The sequence below is a fragment of the Nothoprocta perdicaria genome, unplaced genomic scaffold (assembly GCF_003342845.1).
Source record: "Nothoprocta perdicaria isolate Ctin4 unplaced genomic scaffold, notPer1 scaffold_105, whole genome shotgun sequence".
Lineage (NCBI taxonomy): Eukaryota > Metazoa > Chordata > Aves > Tinamiformes > Tinamidae > Nothoprocta > Nothoprocta perdicaria.
Genome location: NW_020454150.1, coordinates 1,298,851 through 1,322,829, shown reverse-complemented (window position 1 = coordinate 1,322,829; position 23,979 = coordinate 1,298,851). Strand labels below are relative to the sequence as shown.

The 23,979-nt window shown below is 37.3% G+C and overlaps 1 protein-coding gene across 3 annotated transcripts in view; it reads left to right on the top strand.

The window, feature by feature from the left end:
- KAT6B (lysine acetyltransferase 6B) overlaps nucleotides 1-23,979 on the top strand; it is an 85,554-nt gene that overhangs the window by 57,395 nt on the left and 4,180 nt on the right. For all 3 annotated transcript variants that reach the window (XM_026044560.1, XM_026044576.1, XM_026044569.1), the window contains 6 exons: nucleotides 1,645-1,806; nucleotides 4,126-4,219; nucleotides 18,537-18,768; nucleotides 20,878-21,037; nucleotides 21,672-21,938; nucleotides 23,162-23,480. In XM_026044560.1, the coding sequence (XP_025900345.1) occupies nucleotides 1,645-1,806; nucleotides 4,126-4,219; nucleotides 18,537-18,768; nucleotides 20,878-21,037; nucleotides 21,672-21,938; nucleotides 23,162-23,480 (1,234 nt within the window). The remainder of the gene's footprint in view (nucleotides 1-1,644; nucleotides 1,807-4,125; nucleotides 4,220-18,536; nucleotides 18,769-20,877; nucleotides 21,038-21,671; nucleotides 21,939-23,161; nucleotides 23,481-23,979) is intronic.

Below are 23,979 nucleotides of genomic sequence, written 5' to 3'. Positions count from 1 at the left end.
TATGAAAGGAATGTCTGTCTCCTTTCTCTGTTTTAGGCACCTTAATAAGCACTTACCTTAGGACTTCTGAAGGAAAGTCTATTTTTCATTTCTAAGATGAGCTTCAATTGTTGTTCTGAGACTTTGTCATTTGTTGTCCTTCCTAGTAGATATTTTAAGGAATTCTGAGCATCCACTTTCTGTCTGGCAGAATGAAAGGGATATGTTTTCCTTCATGCTTTCTGATTTCTAGAGAAACAGAAGTGAGTTTGCTATTTAAAATTTATGTACCTCCACCCAGAGCGTGACTTTGACAGATCTGAGACAAGACTTTGACAGAGTTTACCACTATGTTGAAGCCAAGAAACTTTGACAAATGTTTTCTTTTGAGACTGTAATCCGCTTTTTTGCTCATTTAAAAGTTGAATGCACTGCCTTTGTCTAGAATCAAAGGATTGTTTGTACATTTCTATACAAGTAACTATACATTAACTGAAATAACTCAGAGACTTTGGCCTACCCAGTGATAGCTTTTACATGGTTGAAAGTCCAATTTGCATCCTYGCTAATAAGCGTTCAAAAGGAAGATAAAAATCTGAATAATATAACAAATTCTATGAAGGCTTAAGGTAGTTGATAGGTTCTCAAATGTTATATTCATTCTGATGCTGTTAGTAGCAGTAGAAGATCATTAAATATTTTTCTTTAATACAAGTAGCATGACTGCACTGTCAGTCCCCTTAAAATCCCTGAGTACATCCAAAACGTTGGCATTTACTCAGAATTGTAACTAGGATTGTGATTAGAAACAGAAGAAAATAGTTTCTTTTTCATCATTGTGTGCAGATCATTTGGCTGTTGTGTGAGAGGAAATAGAAACATTTGTATTAATATTCTTTAGTGAAGTCACTAAAGAATATTTTTATAAAGATGGTTTCAAAAAGACATTTGCCTTTGAGCCTTCTATTTCGTGGAGTAGCTTATTATTGCAGCTTAGCAAATCYGTGTCTGTACCTGTTTTTTGCATTTTTGATAGCCTTCTGCATCACAGCTGGACTCTTGATACTAGGAGCATTCCTAGACTAATTATAGCACTTAGCCTGAAAGTGTGCTTCTCTTACACAGTATTGTTTTRGCCTCAGTGCAGTATTTTTATCTTATTTAATAGTATCTAAAACACTGCTATTTTTAATACCAAATTGACAACCTGTTCACTGGTCTTATACCTTAAGATTCAGTATGCAATTCTTTCTTCTTATGGGTTGGCACACACTCCTACTAGCAGTCTCTAGTAAGTAGCTTTAAATATTGCTGTAGATAATACTCTGTTGTTGCTGTTGTCTGCTAGTTATGTTTGTTTCCTTCCAGGAATTAAGTGGAAGAGGTAAGTCCAGTGTGAACAATTAAAAGGTGAAGTTACTTTGTTTAATAAATCCAGGTCCTCTGGGGATACTAACGCAAAGTAATTAGTACTAACAGGAGAATTCTTATTTAATTACAAACTGGGGCATCTCTCTTCTGATGTGTTTTTTTTCTTTTTTTCTTTTTTTTTTTCCTTTTCTGTAACACTCTTATGTTTCCCCCTAGGATAAAGTTGATTCAAGAAGCTGTTTTTCCTAATATGTTGGTGGCATGGGAAATAACTGCATCTGTCTTGCTTTCTAGGTTGATGGAAATGTGAGCAAAATTTATTGTCAGAATCTTTGTTTGTTAGCTAAGCTCTTTCTGGACCACAAAACCTTGTATTATGATGTTGAACCATTCCTCTTCTATGTCCTTACAAAAAATGATGAGAAAGGCTGCCATTTAGTTGGATATTTCTCTAAGGTAATAAAGTGTTTCTTTTTCAAAACATTACTTGAAACTCTTCTCACTTTAATATGCCRACTTAAATACTTGTGCGTACAATTTCAACAGCAAAATATAATTTTTATTTCCAAAATATCAAATTCCCGTAAGTCTCAAATGGAATGTGATTCTTCTAACACACTAGTCTTCTCAAACTGATGCAAATTGAGGACTTATTCAGCGATATGTATTTTATTTTCAGATTGTTTTTATGATTAGTACAGTTGCAAATTAAGTAGTTTTTCCACTGCTCTGTTAGAATTCTAAGTTTTGCGAAATGTGCCTAGTCTGACTTGTAGAAACGCTGAACATTTGCAATGATGTTGTCTTGCATTCAGCTTCTACCCTTGGCTGTTCAGGTCGGCTATTTAGATGTGAACGACCTCCAGTGAACATCTTTGTTCTYGTCTGCAGTCTAATACAGTTACCTCAAACAGTAAGCTTAAGGACTTGAGCATTAACTTTACAGTGTACGTTTTTCTGTCTTTTTGTTTTGAATTTTAAGGCAATAGTTACAGACAAAAGTACTTTTCTGAATTGCCTTGACAAACACTCGTGAAAATAATGGTGAAGGATAATTAGAAATTTGATGGACTGGTACACAAACACTTTACTGAACGACCTGTGTTTTGCTTTTCAGAAATCAAGTTCATCGTTTTGTCTGTAGTATCACCAAAAGGTGGTTTGTGTAAAGACATTTGTAAGTGTAGGAACTGGTAGGGTACTTGCAGATTCTACAGTGGTCCTGCTGGGCTGTCTGATTTCTTYTGGGATCTGGGCCTTTCTGAGATTTAAATAACAGTGAGAGTGCCAGCCACAACATGCACTGTCTCTGACCTTTAACTTTCAAATAGCTTATTTCAATCTGGCGTTCACATGGTAGGCAAACTCACCTGTTGGCAAGCATTTTTGAATAGCTTTAGTTATGATACCACAGGTGTTGGAGTGAATCTCTCTTGATGTTTGAATGCATCCTTTTCTCAGCAAGGATGCATTTTGTTGTCGTTCCTCCCACCCAGATCAGTCTCTTTGTCCATGGCCACAGATGTTTTCCCCACCAAAACTTAGGCAAGTACTTCAGCCTCACCTTGAACTCACTGAAGTACTGCAACGATTTCCTGAATCAGGCCTCCTTTTTTGCACCTGTAGTGAGTGTCATTTCACTGGCAGAAACACKTTGGCTTTTCCTTCTCAAGTGCAAATGGATCCTCAGGCTGCATAGTACTAAGCAGCAGTCTGAGAGTTTGGGAGCCTGTACTGAGAAGATGCTGCTTTAAGTATCRTCATAAGCATAGCAACTGAGACATCTCCTGAAACATGGCATTAACACCTGCTTTCACAAATGAAGAAATATTTGGAAACCAGCATATTGCTGTTTGGTCCTGTCAGTGTTGTCTCTGRTTTGGTGTCATCTTAGGTGCGGAGGCTAAATTAGTAGCTGGTGTGTTATGTATCCGTATGCTTGTCCCGGCTTCTTGCCACTGCGCCAGCCTGTTTATTCCTAGCTGATGTTTTTTGATCTCCTTCAAATCTAAGTAGTACTGATAATTGTTTTTAGTGTAATCCTTTAAAGGTGATGAGACTTCAAAGTTATCTTTTTTCTATTTTTTGAATGTCCATAAAAGAACCTCTAAGCTATGTTGTTGGAACAGCTTTGTGGTTTACATTTTTCCTTCCCATAATGTTTGCCTCTGTTGTGTGTACACCTATGACTCTCTTGTCTGAAAGAGCTCTGAATTCTAAGCATTTTCCATACCTTAGAATTTAGGTGAGAAGTAATTAACTTGAAAAAATGTTAGTATGCTTTAAATATAACTTCAGCTCTGTAATTCATGGTTCCCCCCATCATCCCTCCATTATATTTATTCAGAGGTAGAAGATAAAATACAGGTGAAAACCAACAGAGTTCTTAAGGCAGCAATGGCAGAAATAAATCTTCACCATATATATGGCTGTTATTTTCAGCCTGCGTATCCCTAACGGAATGATCAGCAAGGTGTGAAAACATTTAATTCTTGCTCTTGTTTCCCTCCTTCCATCCTATGCTTACCTGTCCCTATGCAGTTTAGGTAATCTTCTTAATCTTTAAGATGCTGAGGAGCTAACTATTACAACCCAAGTATTTTTAAGGGTATATTTGAGTGATACTTTTTATTAACATGGAATTATTCAGCTTTGATACTGGCCTCATGTAGTCATTTACCTTGCAGGGGTGTTTTGCAAGGACAGTGGCAGGTGCAGGTAATTGCCCACTTCAGCAGTGCTTTGACATACTTGATCTGTTTCTCCTTCCCTTAGGAAAAGCTTTGCCAGCAGAAGTACAATGTCTCCTGCATAATGATCATGCCCCAATACCAAAGGCAAGGATTTGGAAGGTTTCTCATTGATTTCAGTAAGTGAAGTATTCTATTTACATTTGTGATTCAGAGAGCTGATGATTTTTAAAAGTGAAATGGTAACATATACAAGTTTATTTAACTTGCTTAGTTGTTTTTATCGATAGATAATGGGATTTCTATTTATATTTACACAGGATAGAAAAGCTCCCTGAAGTGAAAAGCTTACTGCTGCTCTGTTATTGTACTCTAGAAAATTGAGAATGGATCTCTTGGCAGTAATATTAGCTCACAAAGCTATTGCCATGAATGAATTGTCTAAATTAGTTTCCATTTTGCCCTGCTCATTAGTATAAAAAGAGGCAATTATTTGATTAAACCTAAGAAAGTGTATGTTCAAGACATTCTCTGCATTCTAATATTTAAACTTGTATTTTGTTTTAGCAGAAGAACTATTTATTTTCTGAAGAACTGTCACAGAGGAGTTTTTTTTAAATGATCATTTTAGTGGCAGGGAAGTAGGGAAACATCTCAGAGAAGTCCTCACTGTTGGTGAAGCCAACTTCATAATTCAGGGGAAGGATGATCAAAGAATTGGATGTGGTTAGAGAAATGGTAAATTTAGTTTTCACTATTGCTTATGATTTTTAAAGCACTGTAGAATTGCATGATAGAAGAGATAGTTAAGATAATAGGATTTTTGCCCTGAAGGTGTATGCAAGAAGATTAAAATGCAAATAAAAATACAGCAGGATAACAGTATAACAGCAGGACAAGACTGATAATTTGTAAATGTAGAGTTTTGAAGCTCTGGGTGTCTTGCAGTGTTCTACTCAGCATGACCACCCTAGAATTAATAAAGATATTTAGTATGTCTCTTCATTCCATAGCTTTACAAACAATTAATCTTCACTGTACCCCTGTGAGATAGGTGAGAGGGTTTTGGATCACTTAATCCACCGCTGCAATGTAGCTGTCACTGAAGTGGAACACAACAGCTGTTCGATTGCAAACGTTCTGCAGTATTTCAGGAAAGATGGTGAAAAACACTGTAGCCTTCTAGAACTGCAGTTCAGACTTTGAAACTGCTTATTTAGGTAGATTTTGGCCCTGATCTGAGGACTAGTGTCTCCTCTTGTGAAAGGAGGTAGTGAAGTCTTATTGGGCATATTTGGTAAGTACTTCTAGGCATTTTAATTGTTTTTTTTATTCTGTTGAGCTTTCCAAGTAAAGCACATCAGGGAGCTTTGTTCTGCTTGAATACTGACTTTGCAGTAGAGTGATGTCTGCCAAAGTGGCAGTGCAGTTTTGAAACCTGTACGCTCTGCAAAAGACCTCATAACTAAAGCTGTATCCTCCACATGCTAAGGAACTCGGAGATCTCTTCGGATTGTAGTGAAGTGGAAAGTTTTCTTGTTTAAACTACTTAGTACTGATGCACAAATACGTTATTCTTTGTATATTCTGTGTGTCTCCTGGACCTGTACGCAGTCTCTTAATTTACCGAGTGCTATGCTAGCTAATTTAGAAGAATTAGTAGGGTGTTCTGTGCCTCTCCTCCTCATGTGAAAATCTGGAAGTACATCAGGTTCTTTGAATTATCTGTTTCTCTCTGATGATTTGCAAGATAACCCAATGGAGTGCTTAACTTGGACCTTATTTGGTGCTGTCTGTACTGGTTCCCAGTATATATCCTGGATATGGTCTAGAGATCAGCTTTAGCTTCTGCTCAGGCTAACAGTTTGCCCTCTCTGTGAACATGCCATCCTTCCTTCAGTGCTTTTCCACAGTTGCCCTTTGTTTTTCAGAGAGTTTCCCTTATCTAAGTGGGAATCAGAATGTCTCAGTTACAAACAGAATGAAGAACTGCGAGGTGGCCGAGAGGTCTGGCTGTGTACTGAGTGTTTATAAAATAAATGAAAGGAATGAAAGCGAACTGCTTGTGGCTGCTTTTTTCCTAGGGGTAACACGGAAGGTCAAGTTTAAGTCCTTTTGCTTGGTTTGTATTCTTATCCTTTGCAGGATGGAGGCATTATATGGGGCAGTAATACTCTCATCTACGTTAGTGARCCCAAAATTCAGCATTCTGGGAAAATCCAAAAGTAATTAGTGCTGTCTTTATTTTTTCCTCCTTCTTGCAAAGAGTAAAATTCAGCTTCTCATGCAGAATAGATTTTACCCTGAAATTAATATTCATTTTGCTGTTGAGCAGACAATTTTCAGAAAATGGCAATTACAAACTGCACAAAGAAGGCCTCAGTACTGTGTGCAAGCAGCTACTGGCACACATYGCTTTGCATATCTTGAGCTTAGGAGAGGCTGGAAAGAAGTCAAGTCTTTATCAGCAGTCTGCTGAAAATGTAGATTATGTGGTAAAAAATTGACTTCTATGCCAAGGGAAATGCTGCCTGTTTATTGTTCAGGAAGTGATGCATTCTTTGATCAAACTGATTTTACTRAGTTAGAGATGAGTTAGTTGATGGCCTTCTGTTAACTTAGAAGAGAAAATAAAATATTTTACTTTGCAAARAGGAAATATTTATTTGTTTTCTGACCCTGGATTATCTACTTCTTTCTTTCTTGTTTTCCAGCTGCATTTTTAATTAAAACATACCGTTATTTCCTACTCTGTAYGTACTAGCATAATGCTTTCTATCCTTCTGTCACTTCAGGAATCTATAATGYGAGGTCTTGTGGTGGGGGCAGGGCAGAAATAGCATTTTTTTATCCTAGAATCAACTAATTAGGACATCAAACTGCCCCATGTCTCCAGTCATTTCAAGCTCCTAATGTAGATAAGATTATTTTTGTGTAAGAACTTGTGGTTGCGCGTAACTTGGGGTCATGCTTTCATAACCTTTTGTCTTCTCAGTGTCTTTTGAAAGGAATCAGATTTGAGCTTTTGTTGATGGCAGTTTGGACAGTAGATGCTCCCTATTTAAAAAAAAAACACATTTGTCTTTATGATGCTTCGTATATTAATGAGATCTGGAAATGGGGCAGTACCAGAGACTGATTTCATAGCTCTCTTCCCCTTATCTGTGGTTCCAGCTATAGTGTTTCTAGGCTTTCTGAGATACCAGCAAAACAGGTTACTTGTGTGGAAAGCTAAAAAGCAGTGACTGTGTGTGAGGCACCAACTTTATGCAGCTATCCAAGAAAATGAAGTAGAACAAAAACTGAAATTAGTAGTGGGCTGACGTTGCCTCTCATGCAGGACAACATATGACTGATATGACAACATATGGATGATACTGCATTTGACAAAAATTCCCATTTTAAATAACTCCTGCTTTTTGTTCTTGCTTGTTTGTTTTAATGAAGAAAATGTTTTACAGTTTGGGGAGAATAATGAGAAATGGTTCCTGTTTTTTTATAGTGGCTTTGAAGAAATATTACATAAACAAAAAGCATCTGGACAGGGTGTCATAGGCTCTGTCCAGAATGGCTAACATTTTACAGAAGAAAACTGGAATGATACAAATGAAAAGAGTATTACATATGGAGATGGTACGATAGTGTATTGTGTGCTTTGATTGGTTTTCCTGTTAAGAATAATTGAGCAGTGTATATCATAAAAATAACAAGATATTAACAGAAGCACTGAAAGGACGAAAGGAGGCAAAAGTAACAAAGAGAATATGTTTTCTTTTGAGTTATTCTAAGTTCTTAATTTCTTTACTGAATAGCCTGAGCTTATGTTTCTGTTGTATTAATTAGCTGGGTGGACTTAGGTAGAAGATGTCTGTTCATATATAGATACGCAAAATTTGGTATGGTTACGGAACCACTGTGAAGCAACTCGAATTTATTYGTGTGTATGTGGTAGGCTCAAACTGTGGTGGGCTGTAATCTGTAGGGCTGTAAGTAGATGCTGGTGGGCATTACATTTTTTGGTCAGCGTTTATGTCGAATTGATAGTTAAAATAGCTTTATCTGGTCATGGGAAATAATGCTTTGTCCAGTAAGTAAAATTTTGGAGATGTTTTCTCTGAAGTCTGATGTTAAGTRTATTGCAGTTTGCCCTAACAGATACTGAAATACAGTGTATATACAATCTTGGAATAAACATTTAAAAGCTGTTTATGCTTTGAATAGAGATGGAATATGCCTTTTTTGAGACGTGGTTGACTTTAACCAAGGTAATTTGGGTATTCTATCTTACATTGTATGTCCAGAAGAACTCTYGTGGTGGCATGGCTGGGAGTTGTGACAAACAGGGTGGGATGAAATGGAGAGTCTGAATGGGGAAGGGAATAGGAATTTCTGTAGGACATTTCTTCCAGAAAATCTTTTCTCAAACTACACTCCCTAAGTCAGCACAAATGCAAGGATCTCTGTAAAACAAATGATATTCAATATTACCTGTGGTGATCCATATCTTTTTAACTGCTTATTTGGTTTTGTACCCCAGTGCAGAACATGCTCATTCAGGTCATTTTGTTATATTTACAGGGCTGTTAAGTCTAAAGTTAAATTACTTGCTCTTTTCTCCTTTAAGAGGAAACTGAAAGTCCCTCTATGGAAGCTTTGCATTTTTGAGGTTGAACTGGGTGGCACAAATGTCTCCTCCTTTAATGTTCTCCTCCTGAGAATCGATTATGTTGCTTACCTGAGGGCATGAATTTATCCTCTCCTAAATAACTAATAAGAGACATTCTGTCAAGCTGAGATTTAGATGAGGAAGGAATAAAGATGGATTTTGAATCAAGCCTTATTGATTTAGGACTATTCCAAGAAAATATCAGCTTCTTGATTTCTCGGCAGTATCTTTATATAGCTTCAGGACACTGTCTTTATCAGAACTGTGAAAGAAATTAGGCACATCATTTCAGATACAAGGGCTAAGGCTGCTCTAGCAGAAGAGCATCTTTATTTCAGATAAAATTGGAGACAGCTAAAAGGCAAGGCCAAATGTGGTATCAATGAAAACAAATATTTGGATAGAGCTGGCAGTACATAAGCAATTTGCTTTTATAATTTTAAGTAATGTCTAACRACCAGGAATTTCTGTTTTTATAACTACACACTGTAGTTTTGTTGCAGTAAATCAGTGGGACAAAGTGAATATTTGTCAATGATTTTTGTAGCCTGCCATTCTGTTGTGGGGGCACTTTTAGCAACAGTTAGACATGTCACCTCAATGAAACGATCTTGTAACTTATTAATAGGTGGTTTTCTTTCCAGTGTCTTGTAAAGAAATGACTRTTTTTCCTTGCTTACTGCAGTTTGGAAGTACAGTAGTTGCTTAATCACTTGCTGTATCTTGAGACRTACCTGTAGAAGGGTTCGTTTTGTGTTCAGTATTTGGTAGATGTGGGTGGTAGCTGCTTAATGGTACAATTTCTGTATCTGATGGCTAATGAGGTAACAGCACCAAACCTTATTCATTTCTTTGTTCTTCCGTTACTTGGTCCATTACTTGATGTATGGCAGGCTCTAGCATCTAGACCAAATTCTTTCAGTGTGATAATAGTTCCTGCTCAGGAGTCTAGGAGAGCTCTCTTAAAAGCCAATTGGGATGTAGTCAGTCTTTTGGAGAATCAAATGTTAGTGCTATGGATGCCGTAGTACTGGGCTGGTTGGCCTTGGAGCTAGAAGGGGGTTGCAGGCCTGTTCACTTTACTTGCTATTTCAGATGGTGCCTCTTAGGTTATGTCTTGACAATTGAAATCTTGGTTCTCTGGGTATATAGAGAATGTAAGAAGGTGAACAGGCTATGGCTATAGTAAGTTATATATGTCTGAACAATAGTCTTCGTGAGCTCTCAGCATCAAACATGAAAAAGTAATGATACTTCTTAAAGGAAGCTCATTCAGTAGTCAGTTATATAAACAGTTTACAGTTTTGTCACTTATTAGAAGCTAATTTTAAAAGCTTTTTAATGGTCTTATAAACTGCTTAACCTACTGACAAATTTGTTCATCTGATTCTTCGTCAGTGATGGGTGTTCTCCATACAGGTAGTCTTAGTGTTCAAGGTATTTCAGTTCCTCTTCTTGCTTSTGCTTCCACTGCTCTTATATTTAGTCTACTTTGTACACAAACCCTCCAGTCAAGAGGTTTACTGGCAACTGGCACAGGGTAAAATGTGTGTTAACTAATTAATTTGCTCAGTGAGTGTCCTTTGACTCTAATACAGTTGTCTTTACCTTTCTTTTCCTCTATAAGGTGATTTGTTTAGCCCTGATCTCTTCTGTGAAGCTTGCTATAAAGAAAGTGAAGGTTTTGAGCCCTTTGTATTGAGCTTACTTGAGAAAGTGGAAAGAAATGAGAGCTGGCATTATTTTTTGTAACAATAACAAGTGTTTGGCTTGCTCTCTTCATCATGAAGAAAGCTCTTCTCTTAACCAGAGAAGAAAAGAAAATGTAGCAGGTTGTTCACTTTTCTGAACATCTCAAGTTCTGATCTTTTGTGTATGTGTCTGTGTGTGTGTGTCTGAATCTTGGCATTGGGGTCCTTTGAAGCTGTCTCAGAAGTACTTTCAAAGAGGCTACTAACACCTATTTAAGATGCTCTGTCTTTGACCTCCCTCCTGTTGTCATAAATAAGAGCAGTGCAAAGGCACATKGTTACAGCAGAAAAAGTGGCTAAGCTGAATTATGGTCTTGGGAATCTAAAGCTTGACAAGCTCTCAGTTTTTCACCTTTTCAGTCTCTGCTTTCTACTCATGGTCACACCTCTGAACTTGCTGAGCTGACCTAGCCACACTAAGCCGCGCTATCCGAATACTCAGCTGGTTTGATTTTCCTTTTGAACCTGYGTCTTAACACAACTTCATATCATTTCAAAATCAAGTATTTGATGTTGTATTAGATAAATTCTCCTAGGTTAACTTAAAATACTGCTTTTGGGGGAAATCTTCTCCAACTGTGACACTGCTCATGATAAAAGCAATTACCAGTACTCCCTGTTCTTTTGGCTCTCTTGATACAGAACATTGCATGCAAACTTGSAGGTTCTTCCTTTTCATATTAAGGATTTGTTTTGCTTTGCTTAAGACAAAACAGTTTAATGCAAATCTGCTTGATTTCATATGAGTCTGCTAATGCCCCAGTGGCATTTGGCCTTTAAAGACATGCTCAAAATATGGTTTGTGTTTTTTGGTAGGGGGTGTGTGTGTGTATTTTGGATAGTTTGTTTTGTCTCCCTTGTCTGCTTAGAGCTTTTCTAAAGCTTTTGTAAGGTACTTTATTCTGTCTTCTGTGAGAATTATTCTAATGATTCTGGGCTACCTTTGATATAGTGGTTGTAAGTGTGTTTAAACTTTCATATGCAAATGTGATATGCATAGATTTCAACCTGAGATTGGGAGGCTTGTTTTGTGCAATGCATGAGAAGACCTGTTATCCTCYTAAACCAGATTGAAGTCCAGAGTGCTAACATTACATTAATTTCTCATTTTGCTAATGCGTTCTRTATGTGCCTGAATGCTTTGGTTATTTGTGTGTTAAAATACTCAGTGAAGTGTAACATTCACAGCAGAAGTCAATTTAAAACCACCCCAAAAGTGGGGGAAGAATTTCTGCAGTAAGCTAAAATCTCATTTTGCATTCAAAGCTGCTCACGTTCTTGTTTTCATGACATGGGGACACATCCGTTCCTGCTCTCTTGCCAACATCCAGTAGCTCTTGTCTGTGGTGATGTTTTTGATCTGTGACTTAACTGGCAGACAAACTAGATGGGTAGAATTCCTTTCTGATGCTTACCCGCATAACTGCTTAGGTGACTAGCAGTGGTTTGATCCACATACTTAACTGCATGTATCATTGCTCTARTTTGCAATGCAGTTAACTCATAAAACTGGCTCAAAACAAAGGCTCAATATGCATTTGAGGTTCAAATGTTCCTATTATGTAACTATGTGGACAAATATGTGCACTAAGTAATGAGTTGTAATACCTTTAGATCTTGTCACGTGTTGTTTGAACAGCTATGCTAGGATATGTAGTTGAGAGATGGTATTTGTGCTGATCGTAATGCTTGCTGTTTGGAAAAGATTGTTTTAAACAGAGAGAAGGGCAGAAATGCAACATTAATTTGAAAATTCTAAAAGCAATTGAAGTTTCCTCCAGGATATATGATCACAGAAGGGCTCTCTACATAGACCCTTAATAAGAGTTATATTTGCCTCTTTTTATTGTTTTTTTTTTTTGTTTTTTCTTTTTTGTGAGCTTCATTATTTTTGAGTTGTGTTTGTTTTGATTTAAATGAAGTTGGGGAAGCTTGGAAGTGAAGTAAGGTGCTGCCAGCAAACTGAAGTGCTGTGTTACACTTAAATAATGTGGTGCTACTGCACTGGCAGCCGCCTTGAAGCCTATTTGTAGGATCAGTGATGTATTACTATTGTTAGTACAGCTGAACAGTTACAGTGAGATAAAATAGGGTTTAGTTGTGCATTGGCAGCAATTCTATGTCACTGTTGAAATTAATCTGATTGTAGTCGGTGCGCAGCTGGAGTTGTTACTGCCACCCTCGCTGCTGCCTGTATTGGCCCTGATTCCCAGTTGGTTAAGCCCTGTGCAGCTCAGCTGTTTAAATACTAGTACATGCAGGTGCCACATCTTTTTGGAGAAGCTGGTGACAGTTTACYTAATTGTGTCCTGTGTACTCCAGCAAACAGTGGCTTTTTTAGGAGTGTGTGAGATATGTCAACCTGACAGTTGTTCTAAGCTCTACTATTCCTATAGGAATTGAAAACTGTAATTTATTCATTTATTTATACTCAGGCAAGACAGTCTGCAAACAATTCAGCTTGTTTTCATGCTATGCAGCAAAAGCAACTTAATTTCAAGAGCTTTGAAAAGCCAGGTTAATGGATTTGATTTTGGGCTTTGCTTAATGTCCGCTATTCACCACCCTGAATCCATACATGTTTCTATAATATCATATGACTTTTGSAAGTTAAAAAACAATTCAGAAGATTATCTGGATGTGATAAGCATTCTAATGTTTTCAGGGTATTTTATACATAGAAAAAAAAATACATATATATTTATATATTTTGCAATGATATTGCTGCTAAAAGTTCCGATCCTTTGTACTCCGGAAGGATTCTTTTTCCTCGCTGTGAACGAAGTGAATTCCAAAATAGAAGTTTTTCCCTTTGGCACGAGATACGTGATGATGATCGAGCATTTTCACAAAGACGCTTTGTGGAAGGTTGTAGCTGAAAATGCTTTACAGGGGGTGATCTTGCTGAAACCCTGCTGAACCCTGAAAGATTTTGTTCTTCCAGGTCTGTTGCTGTTCAGAATGAGGGCCAATAGGTTTTAGTAGCAGGGTTAACTTACCAAGTGATTTTTAGCAGCTATTCTGGATTAGAGACCTCTGCTGCATTGCAGTCTTCTTGTGCTCTGTGAATTGCCCATATTCTGGAGCTACGTGTGCTGTGTTCATTCCTTGAATGTGTGGGGATGAAATGGACTCTAAATATAACTCCCTAATGAGCATTTACAGTAACGCAGTGCTCTGCTCTTTTTCTTGCATTAAACCCCCAACAGTGCTGCTCAGTTTTCTAAATAAATACTCCTTGCATATGATTGCAGCTTTTCTGTAAGATACGAATCTGTTTAATCTGCAAGTGATTAAGTAGAACATAAAGGTTCAGCTTTGGATTAGAGAATTTGGGTGAAGGGTTGTATTTTATGGAGCAGCTAGGATGGTCCAAGACTATTCTGGTAATACCCATCCTAATGTTATTTGTCCTAAATTTTGGACCCAKCCACCTTCAAAGCATGTGCTCAACCCGTGAACGCAAACCTGTTGGCCCCCTCATTCGGGATTATGAGTGCAGTCATAAGCGACTCCGAGAAAGAGAGCTTCCCAGTGGGAAACTTGCTAAAAAGAAGGCGAAAAGGGCAGCTGGAAATGGAGGGAGAGGGTTAGTTGGTGGTGACTGTTCTTAAAACAATCCATAGAATATGTGAAGATAGGGTGTTGCTGATTGAGGGCAGATCATACTGCTGTTTTCTGTATGTGTTCTGTGTAAGGCAAAAAGGAGCTCGGATGGTTATGTACCAAGTTAAAGGAGACTATTAAAAGAAACAGTGCTTCAAGAAGCTGAATTTCTGTTCAAATGGTAGAAAATAGGRGGGATCACAAGGTAGGTTATATATGAGTGTAACAGGATTTAAAAAAAAAAAAGCTTGAGAAAAGAGTTGTAAGTGAAATGAGGTGTGTGAGATCAGAGAGAGGGGAAAAGCCTGTGCTTTTTATGTCTCACTAGAAAGTGAGAGCAGAGAGTTGGGATTGTGGTGTGGGAASCCTTGACTTCCTCACATGAGACACAACACAACCCTAGGCTTGAGTCCCAAATAAAAACATTAGCGGGAAAAATTATGAAGTGACATAAATGGTGTTCACTAAAGAGTTTTAAAGAGACTTAATGATAAAATAGATGCTTATGGTAGTGTGTAAGAGAAGGTATTCATAAAACTGCTTTAGTGTCTTAGCTTTGAATGTTGTTAATGCCACTCCAGTGTTTAAAAGACTTCCAGAGAGAGCTTGGGAGATGCAAATCGATTCATTTGGTTTCAATAACAGGCAAATTTCTAGMAATTACAGTAAGGAATAGTACTGCTGAATGTACAGATAAACGCAGTGAATGGAGGAAGATGATAAACTCCACGCCACTCGCCTACGACAACTATATTGAACCAATCTGAGTTCTTGGAGGATATCARTGAACATGGGAATAGTACAGATCTTGCTTGGGCAGAGTGAGGATAACTCTGTTCAGGTGTGAATTTCACAACGTGATTGCCCATTTTAATCTGTTCCTTTTTTGTTTTCCATGCTGGCCACTATCAGAATGGGATATTAGCTACTTAGATCTCTAATATTCTGTCTTAGAGACTATTTTAAGAGAACTGAACACAGCAAAGTTGATGGAAAACTAAGACCTCTAGGTACTTGCACAGTTCATATATGTTATTTAAATTTCAGTAAGTACGTTCTAGCATCTCTGGCGAGCACCTATTGCAGGGGAGTTGACTACTAGGGCTAAACAGTGTTGCAGTTGGGAGGATGAGCTGTTGCTCTGTTGAATTGATTTAAATGAATGTCTTAATGGCTGATCATTGCCTAAATTCGTGATGTAGCTATAAAATATATACATCTCACATGATAATTTTCCCTTTCTCAGATTTTTTTTTTTTTGCAACTATTTTAAATCTTGAGTAAGAGGAAACCTACTGGTGCTGGGGAGGTTTGCATGACAAAATGAAAGGCTGTAAGTCACATGGACGTGTTGTTGCACTCTGAAGGCTGGAGATGGGACAAGAAACATAAATCAATTGCAGTGTTTTGGCTGATTAATTTTGTGATGGTACCGTTCTTGTGCCCAGAAGCAGAGACAGATAGTGCTTTGTCCTTCCAGGTTAGGTCTTGTTTTGTTTTGTTTTCTTTTCTCCCATTCCTTTGTAATTCAGAGTCCAAGACTCAAGAACACTTGGGTGGGGGGCGGGAGGTGACTTATCCTGTCTTCCAAATGCTTCCTAAATTGTACATAGTCTGAATTCATGGGTTATAGTTTGAGGCTCTCCATTTTTAAGACTAGGGTAGACATAATGACACTGGGGGTAACTATTTAACAGGGGCGTATTGTACTCATTTCAGATGCTTCAGGATAAATACACGAGCTACCGAGATCAGTCTTTTTTATTTACCTGCAACTTAGATCAATTATTTGGCGTCTCTTTGGTAAGTTTTAATTTAATAGATGTCATTCGACTCAGAATCTTAAAGAGAAAGTTTTCCTTCAATGCTCATTACATGTAACTACTGAGACTGTTAGTTCAAGCTTTTATTTTCAATACTGTGGGATGTGAGCATCTAGGGTCCACGTAGGTCTGCTGCAGAATGGAGGGAGAAGAAGGCCAGTAAGTGTTACTGCTGTGCAAGTTAAGTTTTAGTGCSTTAACGTGAAGGAAGGATATGTCAAAATGGCCACTGGGAAACTTTTAGTTTCCAGGGTCCCGAAAGGCCTGATGCTCAAAGTTATGTTAGTAAAAGTTAGTAAAAGTAAAAAAAAGCTATATGCACTTGCCTAATTAATAATACTGAACTCTAGGTAGTACGGTCTATTAGCAAGAAAGTATAATTACAAGCCTTTCGTGTATAAGGAAAATAGAAGCACGGGGGAGACTTTTTGTCTGAAGTCCCAATGCAGAGTAATGAAATACAAAAATGAAATCCAGGTTTTGCATGCAGTCATTTAGTATTAGTGTCCAAATATTCTTGAATGTTAGTTTGATAGGCCACACTGTAAAGAAGTTCAAGTCCTTATATCCTGCTCATGGAATTATCATTAGGTGCAGGTTCACCTTCCCTCTGCTATGCTGACACTTCCATCGCTRCTTGTACTGCTGCAGGTTGGTGTGGTTTTCCAAGGGCACTGACACCTAGTGTATACTCTGTATAAGTCTTGTCTGTATATATAATAAACGAGCTCATCCAGTGTTCTTAGTGTAAGTGAAGCTTTGTCTAAAGTGATGCAGAAYAGGCTGTACGTGGCATCTAGGTCTCCCTTAGTGCATTTGGAAACAAGACGGTAGTTCTTCACCTTCAAACTAACAAAGATGCAATCAGTTTTTGAGTGTGAAATTTCTTTCCCTGACAATAGTTACTTACAGAGATGCATCGTTAGTTATAAAACTACTGATATGTTGTAACTTYTTATATTAAAGCACCTTCCTTTTAAGGCTGAAGGTAGTGTTTCTTCTGTAAGAGGTTTGCTTACTGAGGCTCCAGTGGTACCCTGTGTGTGTAGGCAGAGGTCATGCACGTGTTGAAGTGCAGAAAGCACATGGAGGATGTCACTGCTCCTGAAGCTCTTGTGTATTCTCATTATAAACCGTGATAATGGGTATCTAAGGCCTACACTGTTTTTGTACCTCTATTAATTATTTGGAATATATTATATCTGCTTCCTTAACGTTTTCATGCAAGGTGGAGGAGAGAGTATGACCAGTTCATACATGATTTGCACATTCCCTTGACCTTTTGCATTACCACAAAAAGGGAAGAGGCTTTCTGAGAGTGAATAAATGCATGTATATGCATGTGTGTATGCACACATACATCCACAGGCACACATTCTGTACACAGTGATGTATACAGTAAGACAAGGAAATAAGGACTGCTTCACTCAGCAGGATCTTAACTGCCTCTTTGGTTCTAAGATGTTTGGTAGGGAAGGAACTTGGGATGATTTGTTCAGCAAATATGCCATGGCTGTGTTAGGTGCATCTTATAGCAACTTTGGAAAGCTGAAAGAAGGGATTCCAACATTTTTCTTTAACAATTAAAGTGTTTCAGAAAGGTATTTGTTGGCAAAGGATTGGCAAATGTGGTATCCAATTAACWTTGAGTAATATAATTCTATAAGCATGATGCCCTTGCTTATGGTGGAATAAGAACTTTGTAAGCTTGTTATTAAAGGTCTGTATTTGTATAGTAATTGTAGAAGTACATTGCAGAATGTTGTTATGGAAGGATAAATTTTATTCATTGCGCTCTTTTTCTGTTTCCTGCATTAGTTTTAATAGAGGCAAACACTGGACTTCTGTTGTCTTTAAACATGTGTTTTYGACTTTAGATAGTAAAATATGCTTTAAATTGAAGAGAGTAAAAAGGACTTACTATATAGATAAAATGTAAAATGAATGTTGTATGTTATATACTATAAAATACACTTTATCGTATAATAGCTGATTGATTATTGTCTGGAGGCTTCACAGTACAATTATATGGATTTTCTTAAATGTAAGTTAAAGATTTTTTTTTAATTAAGATTTCTCCTGAGAAATTCAGTTAAACTCTTGATTTTTTTTTATGTAATTTGTGAAATAAATCCACTGACTGTTTAATCAAAAACTCTTGTCACTTGGGACTTCTTGAAGGAAACTGACTTTTCTTTGTGTTACCCTTGACAGTTCCCTTTAAATTTCTATTCAAAATTCTTGACTTCAGTGATGTAACTCGTGTGTAAAAGTTAGTCAGAAAGGCTAGAAAATTATAGATGGAAATGAGAGCACGAATCATTAGAGCTACTGTCCTGAGTCACGGTGGCTTTTCTCTTCCTCCTTGTCCTGTGAGTAAAGGAGGAGAGAAGGTTGGTTAATATTTGATTATGTTATCATAATATCTAATCTTGCCAAGAACTCTCTTTTTTATTTTGACAATAACAAYGAAGAACAATCTCTCCTTGTGTATAGGTTTGTTTTCCTAATTTCAAGAGATATTTGCCAAGTAGCTGGTGAAACTCATCTCTCTCTGAGTATCAGCCTTCTTAAAGGTATCTTAAATGCTTTAGTTTGGTTTTCTTCCTTTTAAAAACAAATGTCTATGTATATATTTTTTTCCTTCTAGGTTATTTACTTTCTAGAAGAGAGGGACAAGCAGGATCCCCTGAAAAGCCATTGTCTGATCTGGGTCGTCTGTCATACTTCGCTTACTGGAAAAGTGTCATATTAGAATACCTTAATTGCCACCACGAAAAACAGATCAGCATCAAAGGAATGAGCCGAGCCACTGGAATGTGTCCGCATGATATTGCCACAACCTTGCAGCAGCATAGCATGATAGATAAAAGAGAAGATAGGTCAGTGAATCTTACGCTAATTTAAATAAACAAGACGCAATATTCCCTTTCTCTGCCTACAGAACTCTTTAACATGAACACTGTGTAAAATCATGGCTTGAAAATCAAAGGCTTAATTGAAGTCTGTAGGACTAGGTCTTATTAAGGGGGCCTTATTATTTCTAAACAAATATTGCTGTTCACATAGACTTTCTGGTTAAAGTTGCTAGGAGGGGCTTAGGAGGGGACTAGCTTGAAACATTTTTAGCTTTTTTCATTCAGTATCATCATTTCTAACTATAATTTTGACTGATTTGCAAATGTCCTGCATGAGCAGAGTAAAAGAAAAAACTAACTTTGTAGGTACGATGGTGCACCCTTTTTCAGTTATTACTGGATTCACCCCAACTATGGGAGTAGGTCAGCAAAGTCCTGCCCAAGGCATTGGGAATTCAGGTTCTCAGTTTTCTGTTGTTGTTGTTGTGGTCATAATGCCATGATCAGTGTTGAACGTGTATTGCAGTGGGAGTTGCTGAGGTGAATTCCTATTTTGAATATGGTGTTTTTAATTACTTCAATTGATGATTTAGGTTTTAAGTGYTTTCTTTAATAAAAGGCTTAAGAGCTACTCTATTTTCAGTGACATTGATGTTTTCGGAAGAACTTTTTATTTCTCTCTGAATGTGACAGTCATAAAAACTTATAATTGAACAAAGCTGCCCTACAGAGGAACAGTAGGATGACACAAGCATATGCCCAAAAGGAARGTGGCAAAGGATTCAGTCTCCAGCTTTTGTGTGCACTAGCACTACTGCTAGCAGTGTTCAGAAGAGAGGCTGGCAAAGGAAGAGATTGGTGTGGTAATGCAGGAGAAAGGGTGGGTGTTGTCTGTGCATTAAAACTTAGTGCCTTTCTGGGGTATTTAATTGCAGGCAATCTCATGAGACTGACTAGTATAAAAGCTAATCAAAAATATATTGATTAGTTGTATGCAATTACCTGGTGCAAACTACACTCCAAGTCGTGATATGCGGTTATAAAATAATACTTTCGCCTATAGATTGCCAAATACGTTATAAAYAAGGTCTATTAGTTTTATCTCACAGGCAGTGAAGCTTAGACAGAGAAGTGAATTGGCTAGACTAAAATTGTTCAGCAGGTGAGTGGCTATGCGAGGAAATCAGATATTTGAAATTCCCTTCCAGCCCCTTCCACTTATACTTGGTGGCAGTTATGTTTTCTTATTCCCTATGAACTAAGTGAACTCCTAAGTTATGAACTCTTATGCYACTAAGATGGTTCTTCATCCTATTTGCCCTATATTTTATTAATCTCACGTGTGTTAAGATAGTCTTATCATAATTTTGTATTCAAAATGAAAGAAAGAATTGCTCTGTTTTTCAAAGGGTTTAGCTGGATTTGATTTTTAAAGCATCCACTCACTGAAAAGGAAGAGTGCTATTCACCTATCTGATTTTTGAAGCTTTAAAATGACCAATAAGGAAATTATTTTTATTTCAGATCTGATAGGTCTCTATAACAGGACTTTAGGGGATGTAGCAGAGTGCTCTCATGCTGTGCTAGGATAGTCTTTATCTGCATTTTCACTCTGTCATAATGGCAAGTTTTCTACTTCATCAGCATAGAACTGAGCTGCATTCCTATGCCTCATTAAATCCCTGTGTTCATAACTTATTTTCTTGTCCAGTTAGCTGCCATCTTCTGTTATTGACTATTTCCCCACTTTTTGCTGGATGATACYGTGTGTATTCCTGTTCATATGCCATACTAAAATTGGAAATTGTTCTGGCAGAGTGGCTTAAGGGCCCACAGTAAACCTTTTGCATGATCTTACAGTAGTTAAGTAGAAAAACATTCCTTTCCTCTGTGTTGCCCTGGTGGTGTTTAGTGTTCATCTTGTACTTTATAAAACTGCTGTTTCCTTTCTCTCTCTTAGTAGATAGTCTATAATGTAACTCAATATGTGTGTGTCAGCTTCTACTTAGTTTTAAGTATCTGCCTTCTTGCCTACTTCATTTCATGGTTTATAGTGCAGAAGGTTTTAAACTGTAGGAAAACTGTTTTTATGTAATTATTTCCTAAAATAAAATATTGTTTATTGGATTGTAGATTTGTAATTATTAGAAGGGAAAAGTTGATTTCAAGTCATATGGAGAAGCTGAAAGCAAATCCACGTATCAATGAAGTGGATCCCGAAAGCTTGAGATGGACTCCTTTGTTAGTTTCTAATGCTGCAGTCTCTGAAGAAGAGAGAGAAGCTGAAAAGGAGGTAATAGCAGACACTTTATTCTGAATTTCCTTTTCTTTGCGTCTTATTATGCTTTAGTGTACCTTACTATTGAGTAGTAGGCTGCCTTAAGCAGAGCAATTTGAATTGTTCCACTGACCACTGTTTAGAGATGGAGGAAACGGTGATATTGTAATGCACAGTTTTTGTAATATGTGCACAAGTSATGATAACTTTGGGGAGATGAATACGAAAACTTAAAACATGAATCACTTGCCACGGAGCTGGATATATCACTCTTGAAGAAGCTGAGGAGCATGTAATCAGATCAAATTTGGTGCAGAGCTCAAGGGCTCCAGTGTCAATCGATTCTTTGTGTTATGAACTTGCTCAAAGTGATCCATGTCAGTGGGCATGTAATGTAGTGCTAAAGGACTTGAATCAATTCGCTGCATCATTAATAGTGCTAAATATCCCATGAAATGCAATCTTCTTTGGTTTGTTATCCTAACTGTTGTAAAGGAGCTACTAGATGATTCAGCTGAAATGTTGTTGCTAGGTTAGTCAGCAGTGCTAATCGGGGTTGACTTACTGTAACTCTTGAGGTGAGCGTAAAGGATATGGCTGTAAGTAAATGCTGTTTCAGTGACCCATTATTTTAACCTCAACCCTTCAGGCTGAGCGTCTGATGGAGCAAGCTAGCTGCTGGGAAAAGGAAGAGCAAGAAATATTCTCCACGAGAACTAATAGTAGGCAATCACCTGCAAAAGCACAATCTAAAAATAAATATTTGCGATCTCCAGAAAGTGTGGCAGTGGTGGGGGAGCGAGGGCCATCCACAGAGCGAGCTAAAGAAAGCAGCGAGGAGGATGGAGGGGATGAGAATCAGCCAAGTTCGCCTCCCCGGCTGACAAAGCCACAGTCGCTGGCCATAAAAAGAAAGGTGTGTTACTTGAGTGGTTTGGCTTGAAGACATCCGGTTTCATTACCATCCAATTTCATTGTTAGCAAATATATCTGTTTTGTTTACAGGCTTTAGGATATTTTGATCCTTTCCTAAAGGGTGTTTGGACACAATTCCGAAATTGTTATTCCYGAATTCTGCTTTTCCTCTTCTTCCAATTCTTTTTAACTTTTGAATTTTTCACTGAACTATAGAACATGGGTGGTACTAAAAATCAGATTTTTCTGTTAATTTTTAAACTAGTGACTGCCCTCTGCTGCTTAGCATTGGTATTGGTTCAGTGCTTTAATCATTGTTCTTTTAGCATTTTAAGATGGAGTCAAACCTGTTGAAGGGTTTGTATTTTTATAGTTCCTGTGTGAAGCCCCTTAGGGGAGTACATGGCCCCCCTGCAACCCTGCAATGGCCCCCAAAATACCATTAACTTTTCTTCACACATGCTCTSTTCTTTTTTAAGATGTAAATTTTTTTTTTTTTGGTTACTCAAGTGATTGTAATTCTTCATTTGCTTAAAAATTAGCTGTTTGAAGGGTTAAGAAATCCAAAATTTTAGTGTGCTTTTTGCAGTGTATATGTTTAAATGCCTTAGAGTTAGGGAATAGGAGAGTCTCTTTAGTTTAGATAAGAAAATTTAAGTGAGTATAAACCTGTGAGAGAGAAATGCTTAACAGTRGAAATAAACTTTTGAACACTTTTTTTTCCCCTCAATAGATCAGTTAGCTGCAGGATTCTTGATGCATTTTCTTTGCTGCTATCTATTTCTTTTTTCCATGCCTGCTAATTTTGAAACTAGTAGGCATCGGAAATGTAGAAGATATTTTCTGTAGTACTTAARAATGTTGTTAGAGAATCTACGGAAAATAATTTCTAAATATAATTTATATATCCTGGCTATGAGTATTTGACAAGAGTAGAAGTTTAAACCAGTATGAAGAAATTTCTATTCTTAGTTTTCACCTACCAAACAACTGGATTTTTTTGTTTATAGCTATAACGCACTCTCTTATTTTAGTTTCTTATATGTAAGGTATTTTACTGTTGAATTCCTTCGATTCTTAAATTTGATGCAATTATAAGGTAATTTTTGAATGAGTAAATAGATTGCGAACTGTCTTTACAAAAAGGCGTTTCTGTTTTATGTACTGAGTCCACCTATAATTGAGAACACAGGAAGACCTATATTTGTGGAATTATTTTTTCAGAGACCGTTCTTGCTGAAAAAGAAAAGAGGCCGTAAACGCCGAAGGATTAATAGCAGTGTCACAACAGAGACAATTTCCGAAACAACAGAGGTGTTAAATGAGCCATTTGATAACTCRGATGAAGAGCGCTCCATGCCGCAGTTGGAACCTACCTGTGAAATGGATGGGGAAGACGATGACTTGAAGCCTGTGATTCGAAAAGCTTTTGAGTATCAACCTGGGCAGCAGAAACAGGAAGAGAAGGAGGAGGAGGAGGAGGAAGAGCAGAACAAGGAGGAGAAAGACGGTCGTTGTTACAGGAGTGACGATAATTGTCCAAGTAAGCTGAAAATCTTCTTATATCTATGCAAAAATAATTTGTCAAGTAGTCTTCAAATGAAATATTTATTTCTGTCATAAAGTAGGAGTTTTTTAGCTGCTTCTGTTTATCTTTTTTTTAATAACCTTAAAATTTTAAGATAAAAAATAATACATGCATTTGACAGCCTTCTTCATACAAATGCTGTGGGAGCATTTGTCCCATTGTAGTTTTAGTTAGGTGATAGGTCTTTTTTTTGGTTCAGCTTTTATACTGTTTACTGCTTCTGCTCCTGATCTGTTAACAATATAATCTGTTTTTCTTATTCAGGGGAAAAAAACACATTTTTTTTTCAGTCTGAAACATTGTGCTCCTTGTCCTGTTAGCAAAAGCAACTTTTGTATGCCTACAACAGGGCACTTTGTACTCGACAGGTCAAGGGTATCACTGGAATATTGCCTAATTTTGTTGACGTATTCCTTACAAATGATCCAAAAAAAGAAGATCTAACTTGAACAAA